At 44.3% G+C, this 14,810-nt stretch overlaps 1 protein-coding gene across 5 annotated transcripts in view; it reads right to left on the bottom strand.

Annotated features, from left to right (window-relative positions):
* COL16A1 (collagen type XVI alpha 1 chain) overlaps nucleotides 1–14,810 on the bottom strand; it is a 127,810-nt gene that overhangs the window by 89,242 nt on the left and 23,758 nt on the right. For all 5 annotated transcript variants that reach the window (XM_081019588.1, XM_081019586.1, XM_081019587.1 and 2 more), the window contains exons 4-6: nucleotides 14,131–14,248; nucleotides 2,462–2,585; nucleotides 454–729 (exon numbers count right to left, since the gene is read on the bottom strand). In XM_081019588.1, coding sequence (XP_080875714.1) covers nucleotides 454–729; nucleotides 2,462–2,585; nucleotides 14,131–14,248 — 518 coding nt within the window. The remainder of the gene's footprint in view (nucleotides 1–453; nucleotides 730–2,461; nucleotides 2,586–14,130; nucleotides 14,249–14,810) is intronic.

The following is a 14,810-nucleotide window of genomic DNA, read 5'->3' on the forward strand; positions in this document are numbered from 1 at the left end:
ACCCCCAAAGAATACAATCAGCCTAGCTCATAGCTTTGTCTTGAAGTTCAAAGGCAACCTAGCTTAGTGGCCTCAATCCTGACACCAACTCCTGTTCTCTGGGGAGTGAGGGAGAATCCCTTACAGACAGAAGTTTCAATAGAACTGAATTTTGTGTAAAGTGAACTTTTGGACAATTTGGAGGTTCTTTCTTCTTAGAAATGTAAGATTAGCAAAAAGTATGCATGTCACCTATGGTAGAATGCCAGGACAAACCTGAAGGTTTATGAGAGGTTCCCAGTGAAGCTTAACACTTTTTAAAAATGTTATCAACATTCCTTAGAGTTGGGGGTGTCTTCATAGGTACCAATGTGTGTTTGAGCCCAACTAGGTTTGAGAAAAGGCCAAGCAGCCCCAAAATGGAGAGATGGTCTGCTTGCCACAGCTTGCTCACAAAGCCCCACCATGACTCACTGTGACAGGAGCACCCTGCACGGCATCCAATCCAACAAACGCGTTGCCTTCCCTGGCCAGGCGTCGGCGGGGTTGCAGTGGCTTGGAGGAGATGTAGCTGCAGTCGATGTGGATGGAGACCACTTGGCTTTGGATGCTAAGGACCATTTTGTGCCACTTCAAGTCGAAAAGGGCGGAGACCCCTTTTCCGGCAAAGATGGCGCTGACAAACTCCTTGTCCTGGCCCTTGGCTTGGAACTCCAGGCTCTGCTCTTTGCTGTTGATCCCCAGGGAGAGCTGAGGGGGTGAAAGGAGACGGCGCTGACTATGAGAATGTTCTAGAAAGAGAGGCAGAGAGGAAAGGCATGAGGGGAGACAGGGAGACAGAAAGATGCAGAAAGCACACTAAACAGAGAGATACTAGGATTGTGGCAGCAGCAGGCAAGCTGAGAGAAGACTTGTGATTCTTTTTTGCCAGGGCAGTCTTCTCTCTGGTCCATGCACCCTTTATTATGAAATGGGTCAAATCTAATGTTGCAGACCATCAGATCCCACAACACAAGTGGCATCTATGTCATACTATGAATCATTGTCTGTTTTAGCTATATATTATTTTTTATTAAAGGAAGTGTCAGATATAAAATACAGTTATATTATCATAAAGAACACAGAATGATAAATGTGGTCTCGATGAGAGAGGAATGAGAGGAATGCTTTATTATTATCATTAACTTAGATCAGCATGTTTTCTGAAATAACTTCATGAGAAAAACAGTTAGTTTAGCCATTTGAGATATTCCATATTGTTATGAGTTTGTGGGGAACTGGATCCCCCTCAATTCCTGTGTCTAATAAAAGTTAGGATTGATCAATGCTTGGAGGATTAAACTGAAACTTTAAATAGCTGGACTCCACTTTTCCTGTCCAGGAAACCACCTGGGAGAGGAACCCTCAAGGGGAACAAAGCTAATAAAGGTTCCTCCCACCTGCCAAAATGGCTCAGGTGGGAAGCAACCAGCCAGATCCAGTGCTCTGCCCTTGCCCAGGCCACACTCCCACGCTAGCTTTCAATTGTAAAAGCACAACACAAGGCCAGTCTAGGAAATCTGTGAGGCTCACTTCTATGGCAAGGATCCTCCTCATGGACAGCAGCTTAGGCTTGAACTGTGACTCAGACAAGAAGGGGCTGGCTAGGTTTGCTGGACCATCAGCACCAAACGAGGGGAATTACAAATGAGGAGTCAGATCCTTGGGAAGGTCTCAGTGATGTAGCCACCCCAGCACTCCACTCTTTCCCCTCTTATATCACTCAGGTGAACTGAGCCCACTTCACTCCTGTGGCAGGTTCACCTCCAATCCTGGCACCCTCTGCAGCACTGCGAGAGTCTGACTCTAGCTTATCCTCTCAGGAGGAGCCTACTGCTCAGTCTGGTTTGGAGCCACCACTGTGGGTTCCTCCATTGCCTGGGTTGGGGCCTTGGAGAGGTGATCTTGCCCTGGAGGCATAGAAGGCTCCAGCCCACTCTTGGTCTTTACGGGAGCAACTTGCTTACTTGGGAGCTTTCCATGATGTTGCCTTGCCCCATTAGAGAAATCTCCCACCATTTAATGACCTCCAGATATTTAGGACAACAATTCCCACCATCCCTAACCACTGACCATGTCAGCTGGGGCTGATGGGAGTTAAAGCCCACAACATCTGGAGAGCACCCATTTTGAGAAGGCTGCATGTGCCACATTTCCTGGGTAAAGGAAAGATAAGTGGGCATGGGTGCAGATAGCAACTGCATAGGTGGCGACAGCTTTTGGAATCTACAAGGTACAGCAGCTCCACTGGCAACTTTGCCCATGTGGATCAGGTGGGTAACAGATCCACTTGTTCCTTGTTCCTCCACTTGATCTGATTAAGCTTGGGGCTGGCAGAAGGAGAATAGGAAGCTGGTTGCCCTCAGTGGAAAGAAGAGGCACATGATAGGACAGAAAGAGCCAAGAGGCCCTGGAAAGGATGCACCATGCTAGTGTGGTATACCTGGGGGTACCCCTGACGATCAGTGGCCTGGAAGAGGTACCAGTTCTCTTTGCTGGTCTGTTTCTTCAAGAGGAGAGTCACCACCAAGGTGAATTCATCAGGCAAGCCCCGGGGGAACAGCTGTCTGGGAACAAAGAGGAGGGGAGAGATGTGAGGAAAGGGAGGAAGCCATTGGGGGCAGGCAAGAAAGCTCTAGAAAGGCAATACAGCAATTCATGCCATCATTCCCATGGTGGGACATTTTGCCTCAAGGACCATGCTGGATGCCCAGGGGCAGCCATGCCAGTGAAAGTAGTGATAGCAGACAGGTCCTTTGCTTGGGATACGTATGTGCGTGTAAAGAAATGAAAAGGGGAAAAAACCATAGGAAAATAGAAACCACAGTCACCTGCTCCCCCCCCCCAACACACAAAGTGGAAAAGAATAACAAAAACCTTTGACAATATATTACACCATAATCTTGTCATCCTTGCTAGAACTGAATTCAAAACAATGTAAAAGCACAATATATTTTGACGTAACCCTGAATCCTTGCTGTATTTAATAAATGGCTGCCAATTTGTTGCTAATTTATCTTGTCTTTGTCTTTTCTCTTTCATTTTGATGTAATCAGTTAACTTGGCCGTTGAGGTAAACTCCCACATTTATGGGAGTCACCTCGTATTGAGTTCATGGTTTATAAGTAGCATTATAAATTATTATTTTGTTTCTACGGTTATTTATGAACTGCCGGTTGATAAGAAAAATATTGTGGTGGTGTGCACCAAAAAGTTCAGTAAAAAATCATGGACAAAACATCATAAAACATAGATCACTAGTCTGACTCACTATAAAGCAGCCTCTTCTTTGCAAATACACCAAGCAGACACTGAATCAAAGCTTGCACCTTATTTTCAAGGAGACTAATTAAACAATCACAGAAAATGTTGGGAAAGATACGTATCAGTCCATAAGAACATGTATGCTCGCACACATATTAGATGGAAATGAAACTTTAATTGGCAGATTAATCAACAACAGCTGTAGTTTATTCAGTGGAGTGAGGGTCCCCTTTCATTGTGAATGTTCAATTTCTGTGGGGGTGTTGTTGTTTTGCAGCTATTTTGGCTCTGGTGACTTATGGAAAGAAAAAGAACATATTAACAATGACCTTTCTCTCTAATGAGTGCTCACTTTTGTTTATTAAGCAGTAAACTATCTTTCACTTTCTTCTTTTTTTTTTCAAAAAAGGCATCCATGTGCAATATGCCAATTTATTTTAATTAACGTTAATATATCAAAAGACAGATGATTACTCAAAGGATTTGTGGTTAATTGGTCACCCTATAATAAATCCCTTCTACCAGCCCACTAAATCATTTCTTACTGCAAGCATAATGTGGGTTCCAGTTGAGTTTCCTTTCTTTCATGCAAAAAATTCATAAAAATATATTAACAAAGAAAATCTACAATACAATTCTAAAAACAACAAAGCAGCAATGAAATGGAATAATAAAACACAGAAGGAACATTAAATTAGAATTCATTCTCTGGGGGCTCTAATTAATTCAGAGCTGCACCTCAGAATGAAATAGTCTTAAGAGCCTGCTTAATAGAGGACAAAGAAGGGGTTGGGCAAAGATTTCTTGGGGTCAGTACCAACTAGGCCTTGTCTCCCATCACCTCAACAGGCTTGGGAACAATGAGAATCATATAATTGTAGAGCTGGAAGGGGCCATGAGGGTCATCTAGTCCAACCCCCCCATGTGGAAATCTTTTGCTCAATGTGGGGCTTGAACACACGACCCTGAAGTTACGAGTCTTGTGTTCTGCCGACTGAGCTATGTATCATGTAAGGGCCACACAGAGCTGCAATTCCCAGCACGCTTAACAGTTCCCGGATTCTTAGTGGGGAAACGTATAGTGTAAATGTGTCTCAGATGGAGCTCTCAATGATGTTCATTCCTGAGAACTCTTGCTAGCCCCAGACCCTTCCAGAACAGACTTATGCAACAGCCATGGTGCTTGTTTTTGCTTATTATTTCCCTCTCCTCTTCCTTACCCCTCAAGTACCACCATGTCTATAACACTGTAACTCATTATTTTAAATCATGAAACAATGCAGGTGTGTTGACAGTACATAAAATCAGAAATAGATGAACACAAGAGGCAAAGCTTCCCTCATTATTGTGGACACCACGAAAGCACCCTCTGCCCATGCTCAAAGGCACAGTGACTCTGTCAGATAGGAAAGGAGGTAACCCTAAAAACCATTTAGAAGCTTCTCCCCCCCAAAAACCCCCCATAAATAACACTTTAAAAGGATTACTATAATGAGGTCATGGTAGACACAGAGTGAGTCCAACAATTTTGCTCCAGTAGCAACAGCAACCACTAACATCTGTGTTCATTTCTCAGGACATTCAAAAAGAAAAACAGCAGCAACAACCACCCATATGCAGTCCAGACAGAATCAGGAGATTTGGAAGCCAAGCAGAGCTGGAATCAATTTCATCTGTGGAATCCATCCTACTATTGCAACATCCATTGCCCATCAGTGACCAATTCTGGGGCTTGGTCAACACCAGTTATTTATGCCAAGTTTTTCCACTACAGAGACTTCCCCTTGCATTACTTGGTCTTTGTAGAGGTGCGTCAGGAATGAGCTGTTATTTGGATGCCAGACAGAGGTCAGAATCAGGGCCCTTTGACTTTTTTTTTTTTTTAATTTATTGGGTTTTACAATAGAAATGAACATAATAAACAATGTAACATATATCTTAACATAATTTCACATTTTCTTTGGACTTCCTCACATCTCCCGCTCCCACTTTCATCGTTATAACATTTTGTCAGCAATTTATTATCTTATTTACATTCTTATATCCCTTCTATGTTTCATAATCTTCTAGTTCTCAAAAGGAGTTATATTTTCACAATCTTACTTATTTTCTTAAAATCATCTAAATTTAGTGGTGCTCAGTTATTTTGATCTAGTGTCCTGTTTAGCATTCACTCAAGTTACAATATTTTTGTAAATAATTCTTAAATTTCTTCCAATCCTCCTCAGTCCTCTCTTCTCCCAGGTCACGAATTCTGCCGGTCATCTCAGCCAGTTCCATGTAGTCTATCAGTTGCATCTGCCATTCTTCCAGTGTGGGTAGATCTTGAGTTTTCCAGTGCTTTGCGAGAAGTATCCTTGCTGCTGTTGTTGCATACATAAAAAATGTCTGGTCCTTCTTTACCACCCCTTGGCCGACAATACCCAAAAGGAAGGCCTCTGGTTTCTTAGTGAAGGTATATTTAAATACCTTTTTCAGTTCATTATAAATCATTTCCCAGAACGCCTTCACTTTAGGGCAAGTCCACCAGAGGTGGAAGAACATTCCCTCACACTCTTTACATTTCCAACACTTATTGTCAGTCAGGTGGTAAATTTTTGCAAGTTTGACTGGGGTCATATACCATCTATAAATCATTTTCATTACATTTTCTTTCAAAGCGTTACATGCAGTAAATTTCAATCCAGTACTCCACAACCTTTCCCAGTCCTCAAACATGATATTATACCCAATGTCCTGTGCCCACCTTATCATAGCCGATTTAACCGTTTCATCTTGTGTATTCCATTTTAACAGCAAGTTATACATCCTTGAAAGTACCTTGGTCTTTGGTTCTAACAATTCTGTTTCTAGTTTCGATTTCTCCACCTGGAACCCTAGTTTCTTGTCATTTTTAAAAACTTCTTTAATCTGAGCGTAATGTAACCAGTCTCGCACTTTATCCTTCATTTTCTCCAAACTCTGCAATTTCCAGTTGTCTCCATCTTTTTCTAGTATTTCCCAATATTTTGGCCATTTAGCCTCCATATTGGGTCTTTTTCGGGCCTTAGCTTCCAAAGGTGAAAGCCACCTTGGGGTAGGGCCCTTTGACTTTTAAGAGGTGAAGTTCGGCCACCAGGGATGGGAGAGAAATTCAATTCTGTTCGCATGGAAAGGCAAACCTACCTAATTCACACTATGTGAGATAATACAGGCACTGAAATGTAGCCATCCCTCAAAAGCCATACTTTTCAGAATTTTGCAATGCAGTTCTTCAAGCAGACAATGTTTGCAAAAATTCAGTCATTGGGGGGAAAGGGTGCATAATGACAAAGAACATATTACTGAAAATAACATGCAAACATACCGTATATTAGGATAAATTGCTTGCAAAATATGTATGTTAGTCAAAGTGTATACAGAAATGTATTCGTTAGGATAAATTTGCACTAAAAGGCTTATTAATTTTCATGACGATTTTTTTAAAAAAATAACAATAATCACAAATTGTTCTAGAAATATGGAGAACTGAATTTAAGATTGGAAAAATGAGAAACTGGGAGAAGCAAAATTGACAGATTTTTCTACCCCCACCTGACAGAGGCCTTTAAAACATCAGACCTGCCACCAAACAATGGAGACATCAGTGGCAATTCAGGAAAGCTATTTCAAAAATTCTCTACATCGGAATTTTTTCATAGGCTTTGGACTATACAGTCCTGTACATATAAATAAGTGCATGCAAATTTTGCACAAACCTATGCCCTCTTTTTTCTGATAATGCATTTTCTCTTATTTGGTAAAACATAAATGACCACCCTATCTTAATATGAGCATATTTGTTTCATAACAGCATTTATACTCCCCCCTTTAGCATAAGCATCTACCTTATCTATGGCCGATTGTTTGCATGGCTGCATTTACGGTTCTTTGGGTGCATTTAAAAAAAATCCCTGATGCACACGGGTGTATTGATGAGACATTACACAACAATATACATGATGTGATGAAGCACATGGTTGGATCAAGATCATTTCGTGGAGTGTTCCATTAAGATGCAAGTAAGTAATGTATGTAAAACACTACACCACTCGAAGCAAAACTGGAGCTGCTCCCCCTAAAGCTGACCCCACCTCCAGCTGCTGTCGGAGTTGGGACAGGCTTCCTCAACCTTGGCCCTCCAGATGTTTTGAGACTACAATTCCCATCATCCCTGACCACTGATCCTGCTAGCTAGGGATCATGGGACTTGTAAAACATCTGGAGGGCCAAGGTTGAGGAAGCCTGAGGTAGGAGGGAAAAGGCAAGGTTGGAGAGAAGTACGTGGTGGCTGTGGTGGAGGAGGAGCAGGTGGTGGTGGTAGCAGTGTGCTCGTCAGGGCCTGGATCTGCCGCTGTTCTCAACTGTCCCCCAGTCTGCCACCTGAGACAACTGCCCCACCCCACCTCATGGGCAGGCCGGCCCTGGAGGGGTGGTGGTGATTTCTCAGTGTTTCAGTGGTTTGCATCAGTGATGCAGCTGTGGAGAAAGATGCAGATGAAAAGAGGGAAGAGAAAGCAGGGGAGAAGCTGCCCCTGAGCCAATTCTGGTGTTAATTTTAGAAATCTCCCCAGTAAAGGAATGCAGGAGGAATTGTAGACGGAGCAAAGGAAAGCATCAGATCAATAAATGAACGGAGCTGGGGAAATCCTCTTATCCCTAGCCAGAGGCACGATAAACAGTCTGAGATTTTTCTTTCTCTCTGCTTAGGGCTGCTAAAACAGGGAGAGGTCATCAAGCATCTGCCAGGCCGACAGACATGGTTGGTGGGCCACATTTGCATTGACTTCATCAAAACTATCGGCAATAATGGAGATCAGGCTGCATAACTTGTGACTTGCCCCCCACCCAGGCTGAAAGCAGTTTCACAGTATCCTACATGGAGGCTCCACATGAGTTGGATAAACTGCCATCCCTTTTTTTTTTTTTTTTTTTTGCTGCCAAGCTGAGAATGCAAAGAAAAGGATGTAGAGCCGGGATGGAGGGTACAAGCACTTTGCATGCAGCAGGAGCAGGAGCTGAAATCTCCCTGCTTTGAATGTACCACATACTGGCAGGCGTGCCAATGCCACACTTTGCTAGCCCATTGCCGCCGCAGTTTTTCCTAACTTGGAAAATAACTCTGAGTTCTTTCCACTGTTGACTTGCAGCAGCAACAACTTCTGATAAGAGAGTCTTGCAGGCCAGAGTAAAGAGTAGTGCCTGGTGATGGGGGAGAACGATATCAGCCATTGCAAAAAAAGAAGAACTGCACAGACGGTTTCCTCATCAGTCTCAGTGTGTGGGTGGAGAGCTTTTCTGTCCCCTGGTCTCAGGCTCCCCTACCCAGCAAAGGAATGAGACCAGAACTAATATTTGTTGGCCCCTGCACCTCTGGCATTGCCATTGTACCGGATGCACATTGATCTCCTTGTTGTCTTCTTGGAAGCCCTGCTCCAGGTCGTTTGTCTTTCATTTGCTCCTCTCTCTGTGTTTATTGTGGGGTCATCGTGCCTGGCTCATGAATCACCAAGGCAAAACAAGAACCAGCAGAAGGAGATCATAACAGAGGCGCCCTCGGCTAGCCAAGCGTTTAAACAAACACACCTATTCCCAACTGCCACAGCGCCCATCCCTACATTAAGAAACTGTTTAAAAACTGTCAATGAAGATAAAGAGAGAGGGAGAAAGAGAGAGAGAGAGAGAGAGAGAGAGAGAGAGAGAGAGAGAGAGAGAGAGAGAGAGAGAGAGAAACAAACCCCAAGGGACTCAAAGGAAATGTTTTGGCACTGTCAAATTCAAAAAGGAAAGGCAAATAAATCTCTTCACTTTTTCTCCACTGTCTAATTTCAGATTCACTCCACATCTTGGTTCCAGCCACTGCTCACCAAGGGCTCTGCCCTAGAGCTTCTTCTCCACCTTAGGCCCCACACGATGAACTGAGAGATAAGAAAGGAGATAGCGCAGTAGCCATGTTAAGCAATCCACTATTTTCTCAGACTCCCTTTTATAATAAAGCAATAATGGAGTGCCTGGCGTGCTCTGGTCCATGGGGTCACAAAGAGTCGGACACGACTAAACAACTAAACAACTAAACAACAACAACAAATAATACTGACCTGCCTTACAGGGGTGTTATATTGTGTACAATTTTTAAAATATACTTGAAATATGGAAATATATGCATATGAACTTGCTTGTAATCTATTATTTGCTTCTGAACTCCTACTTGTGAGCTGACCAATGAAACCTGTTAGGATGGCAAGACAAGGACTTCTCAGTGGTGGCCCTGCGGCACCCCTTGCTTGAACCCTTCAGTTCTGGCATTCAAGAAAGCTTAAACATTTATACATATATTTTTAGTTATTGCCATTTCTTAGGAGAGTTTCGGTGACTGAAATCAGAATTCAGTTGTAAGATTTTCCATGGACTCCCTCTTTTTCTTTTTCTTTGTCTTCTTTTGGCCCTCACCGTTGTTTCCTTTGAAGCTGGTACTATCTGAGTGGTCCTACTCCACATGTGCCCCTGAGAGGTGACTGCACGCCTTCTGCAGACAACTACAGACTTGTCTTCTTTGGAACAGAACAAAAGCGGCAATTGCTAAGAAGGCGGAGGGGAGGGGAGCACTCTGAAAGGAGAGCCACGGCAACTGTTCTGCCGTGCACCAGCTATTTCCAATGCCCTCAATCCTTTGTAGCAGAGCCTCCTTCCCTGAAGCCTGAATTCCAGGTGTCTGAATGAGCATTAAAGCAAAGTACCATCATACATGCTGGAATATATTTGTGTTGGATGTTGGTGGCACCATCGGGATCTAAGCAGCCACTAGCCTCTTTTCTGCCACGCCACATCTTCTGAGCATGGGTGGGGCAGGTGCTCTGGCTTAGTAGTTGTGGGGAAAACTGTGTCAGGAACCCCAAGGCACTTAAATTAGTGTTGCGATCATCCTCTGCTCTTTTCCTCTTGGCTTTCCATTTTGTTGAAAATACTTCTTTAGTGGGCACTGAAGACCCAAACATGGTGGCTTAAGTAAACTTTACCAAAGAAAATAGGAAGAGCCTGCTGGATCAGGCCAATGGCCCCTGAAAACCAGCATCCTGTTCTCACTGTGGCCAACCAGATTACTGTGGGAAATCCACAAGCAGGATTCAAGCACAGGTGAACTCTCTCCTGATGTGGTTTCCAGCAACTGGTGTTCAGAAGCCTCCAGCCATGGAGGCAGAGAGCATAGTAGCCATCAATAGCCCACTCCACCATGAATTTGTCCAATTCTCTTTTAAAGCCATCCAAGGTGGTGACCATTGCTACCTCTTACAGGAATGAGTTCCATAGTTTAAACATGTGCTGTGTAAAGTAGTACCGTACTTTTCCGTGTATAACATAGGGTTTTTTCTTAGAAACTACTGTGAAAATTTTTGGATCATCTTATACATGGAGAGTTTAGAGTTGGGTCGTGGGATTGGTCACTGTCGATTGGTGGGAGCGGTAATGGCTGCTGCTGATTGGTTGCTGTGTTGGTGACTGGCTGCTAGTGGTATTGTGGGTGAGTTGGTTTTTTTTGCAATTCCTCCCCCCAAAAAAGCTCAACAATTCTGGGCAACCCTCCCCCCAAAAAGCTCAACAACTCTGGGGAATTCCCCCTCCCCATTTTCTTAAATTTGAGTCCCCCCAAATAGGGGGTGTTTTATACAAGGGGGCGTGTTATACATGGAAAAATACGGTATTTTCATCTGAATCTTCTAATGTTCAGCTTCACTGGATGTCCACAAATTCTAGTGTTGTAAGAGAGGGAGAGAAAAAAAACCTTTCCCCCACCGACTTTCTCCATGCCGCACGCCATTGTATAAGCTTCTATCGTGCCACCTCTAACTCGGCTTTTCTCTGAGCTGAAAAGTCTCAAACACCATAACCTTTCTTCAAAGGGGAGTTGCTCCTTCCCTTTGATCATTTTGGTTGCCTTGATGGTCTTTCATGGCCGATGGCTACTAGCTATGAAACACTCCCCAGCCTGGGAGGGAGCGGAGAGAATAAGTTAGGCAGTTGTGGAAGAGAAAGAGATAGACTGAGTTCTGGCAGGGAGGAGCATTTTTACTTGAAGGTCTTCCCGACAATCAGATGCACAACAAAATGTTGTGTTCTGTTCTCAGTATGTTCTCTACTGCCTTTGCTGCTGCTGCTGTGCACATGTGCCCGAGTGCCCAGGGCTCTTCCATTTGCATCACTGCTGGAGCGGAGTCTTCCTCTCCTCTCCTCTTCCTCCTCAAACTTGCAGCTGCAGGCGAGTGGAATGTTCTGTTCCTCCCAGGGGAAGCTGTTATTTCTGGCCTCTTGCATCTCCTTCTACAGGCCTCATGAGGTAGGATGGCAGGAGGGAGGCTGTACAGAGGAAGGGAGGGTCTGAAGCACCACTCCAGACTTCATTTCAGGCTCAGTTGTGTGTTGTGTGTGCATTCACTTCCATGCAACCACATGCATACATGCATGATTTTTCCTGTTGTTGGATGGGAGCGGGGGAACGCCACTGATGTTTTCTCCCTCTTTACTGATTTTATGTCCATCTGCAAACTCCAGAGTTCCTGAGAATGTAGATGTCTTGCCCTTGTTTCCTGCTGGTCCTGCTTTGCCTACAGAGCTGTTGGCCCAAGCCACTCAATGTTCAATGTTAGAGGGAGGCTACTGTGTAAACTGACATGGTGGGTGTGTATGTGTGTTTTGACATTTGTGAAGATTGGAGGTCCTGCTGCTTTCAGTTTTACTTATGTTGCTGTTTTAAGTTATGGTTACAGGTCACCTTTATGAGGTTTATCAAAATGTTAATCTTATTGTATCGTAGTGCTTAAATTTTAAACGATCCTTACTGGTGGGTTTGTGTGTGTGTGTTTGCTATTCTCCGTTCTGCATACTTTTAAGTGCCAAAATGCACAGGAAGAATAAAGCAGTCCCATAAACTGGGAACTGAGTGCAGCTGTGCTTTCTGATTTACTTCATGGGGATCAAAAGCCCCAGTGCCTGAACTGAAGCAAGTCCTGGAAAGGAGACGAGTCCTTGCAGCACCTCCCCTTTTAGACATTAAAGGCTGTCCTACATGCAGAGGCAGGAGAAGAGGGAAGCCAGTTTCTAAGCCTGCTTTTTCTGCACTGCTGCTCGGTCCTGATGAAAGGAAAGGCCTAGCTAGTAAACAGCTTAAGCTGCTTCAATCTACCCGTCTAGACCCGTCAGGCTGCCTGCCAAGTTTCAATGGAGGAAGGAAAACACACATGGTGCAGGGATTGCATAATGGCCCTGGAAAAGGCCCAAGTCCTTTGCTCTTGTGCTGTGATTTACTTTCTAGGATTAAAACATCCTTCCAGCCATCAGGCTGTGGCTGAGGCTGAGGCACCCACACAATCCTTACTCGGGGAGACCACAGGCTCTTTTATAGAGTTAACAGGGTAAATTTATTTGAGTTTGGGGCTGGTACTCATTGGGCACCCCATCCAAGACACACCCCAATGAGATGTCTACTCCCCAAGGGCTATTCGATTTACTACATTTGCATCCTGCCATTCCTCCCAGGAGCTTAAGGCAGCATGCATGGTTCCTCTCCCCACCTCCATTTCATGCTCACAACCTTGTAAGGAAGGTTAGGCTGGGAGATGGTGACTGACCCCAGGTCACCTGGTGAGCATCATGGCTGAGTGGGGATTTGAACCTGGATCTCCCCGAGCCTAGTCCAGCACTTGCATCATGAAAGCCCACGGGCCTCTCATTTGCCTTCATCCAAGAAGCTCAATGGGCAGATATGGTTCTCCCATTCACAGGCCACCAACTTATCCTTACAACAAGCCCATGAGGTGGGCTAAGCTGACCGGTCCAGAGCAGCTGGCCCAAAAACACTCAGAAGCGGGGATCTGAAGCTGAGCCTCCACAACCCAATGCAGATTGCATCACGTTAGCTCTGAGGTGCAGTGGAGAGCAAGTCTAGATCCTTTTCTCATGCACTGCTGTCAAACCAGGTGCTCCCCTCATCTTTTATTTGTACACCTGATTATTCCTGCCCAATTATTCCTAATATTTGTCACTATGGTCAGCTCTTGCACTGTAGAGTATACCTTGAAGATATAGGTACATACTCAAAAGGCTGGAAGAAGAAGAAGAAGAAGAAGACGAAGAAGAAGAAGAGGAGGAGTTTGGACTTGATATCCCGCCTTTCACTCTCCTTAAGGAGTCTCAAAGTGGCCAACATTCTCCTTTCCCTTCCTCCCCCACAACAAACACTCTGTGAGGTGAGTGAGGCTGAGAGACTTCAGAGAAGTGTTACTAACCCAAGGTCACCCAGCAGCTGCATGTGGAGGAGTGGGGAAGTGAACCTGGTTCACCAGATTACAAGTCCACCACTCTTAACCACTACACCACGCTGTATTTCTGCAAGTTCCAAATTTACCACTATCCCATCAAGCCTGGGGCAAATCATTCTGTGCGCCTGTGCCGGCCTCAGTTCCCCATCCGCAATATGGGAATTCATGACACATGTTGCAAGGTTGTTGCACAATTGCCCGGAGGCTGTACACCTCTGCATACCAGTTGCTGGGATTCACACATGAGAAGAGTGCTGTTGCATTCTGGTCCTGCTTGTGAGCTTCCCATAGACATCTGGTTGGCCACTGTGAGAACCAGCAGGGATCCAGCAGGTCTGCAGAGATCCAGCAGGGTCTTACAATAAGCTCTATTGTTATCTCTGCAATAGCGAATACCCAGTTCCTAAATGGGAATAAATAAGACCCACTTGGCTTAATAATTTGAACGACTGCACTGATGACTTGAGGCACATGCAGCCACGTACTAGTTTTTGGAATCGAGAGCAGGCATACTCACTCCGTTGGTCGGACCAGAGGGGTGCTGCCCAGTCGCAGGATCATTGGGCCTTTGGGGTTGCGGATCTTCTTAATGGCTGAGGTCTTCAGCAGAGCAAACCTTTTAATTAGATTAAATCCTGCCAAAAACACAGAAGAGAAAGGAGCATAGCTTGAGAGTCCAGCCTCCCATACCGACGCCCAAGTTCCCATTCTCCCTTTACAGACAAGTTGCTGGGGCAGGTTAAACTCCGAAAATGTGAGAAAGCAGAAAGTGAAAGGCTCTGTGTGGCATTACAAAAAAACACAGTTCATCCCTTTTTTTGTATGTTTATTTTAAAAAATGTATTCCCTGGTTGACTGAGAGTTTTATGTTTGGAATGCCACATTTTAAAATAGTCTTTGGTTAGGGCATGTCCTGTCACATTTAACTTGTTCACATGCATATTATATAAGCCCTGTTGAGCTTGATACTAATCAATTAGTTTTCATTTCATTAGTTTTCATTTATGAATCACTTCCTGTGAAGGATCTCAAAGCAATTTTCACATTACCATAGAAAACATATATTGAACAATTACACTGCTGTAAAAACAATGTCAGAGCATTTGCATGTGTAAAAACAATTGCAGATCAAATGCAGATGCCTCTTGGGATGGAGAACTTCACTTATTTAAATAGGAAAGGCATTGAAAAATGACA

The sequence above is a fragment of the Podarcis pityusensis genome, assembly GCF_964106645.2.
Source record: "Podarcis pityusensis genome assembly, chromosome: 8".
NCBI classification, from domain to species: domain Eukaryota; kingdom Metazoa; phylum Chordata; class Lepidosauria; order Squamata; family Lacertidae; genus Podarcis; species Podarcis pityusensis.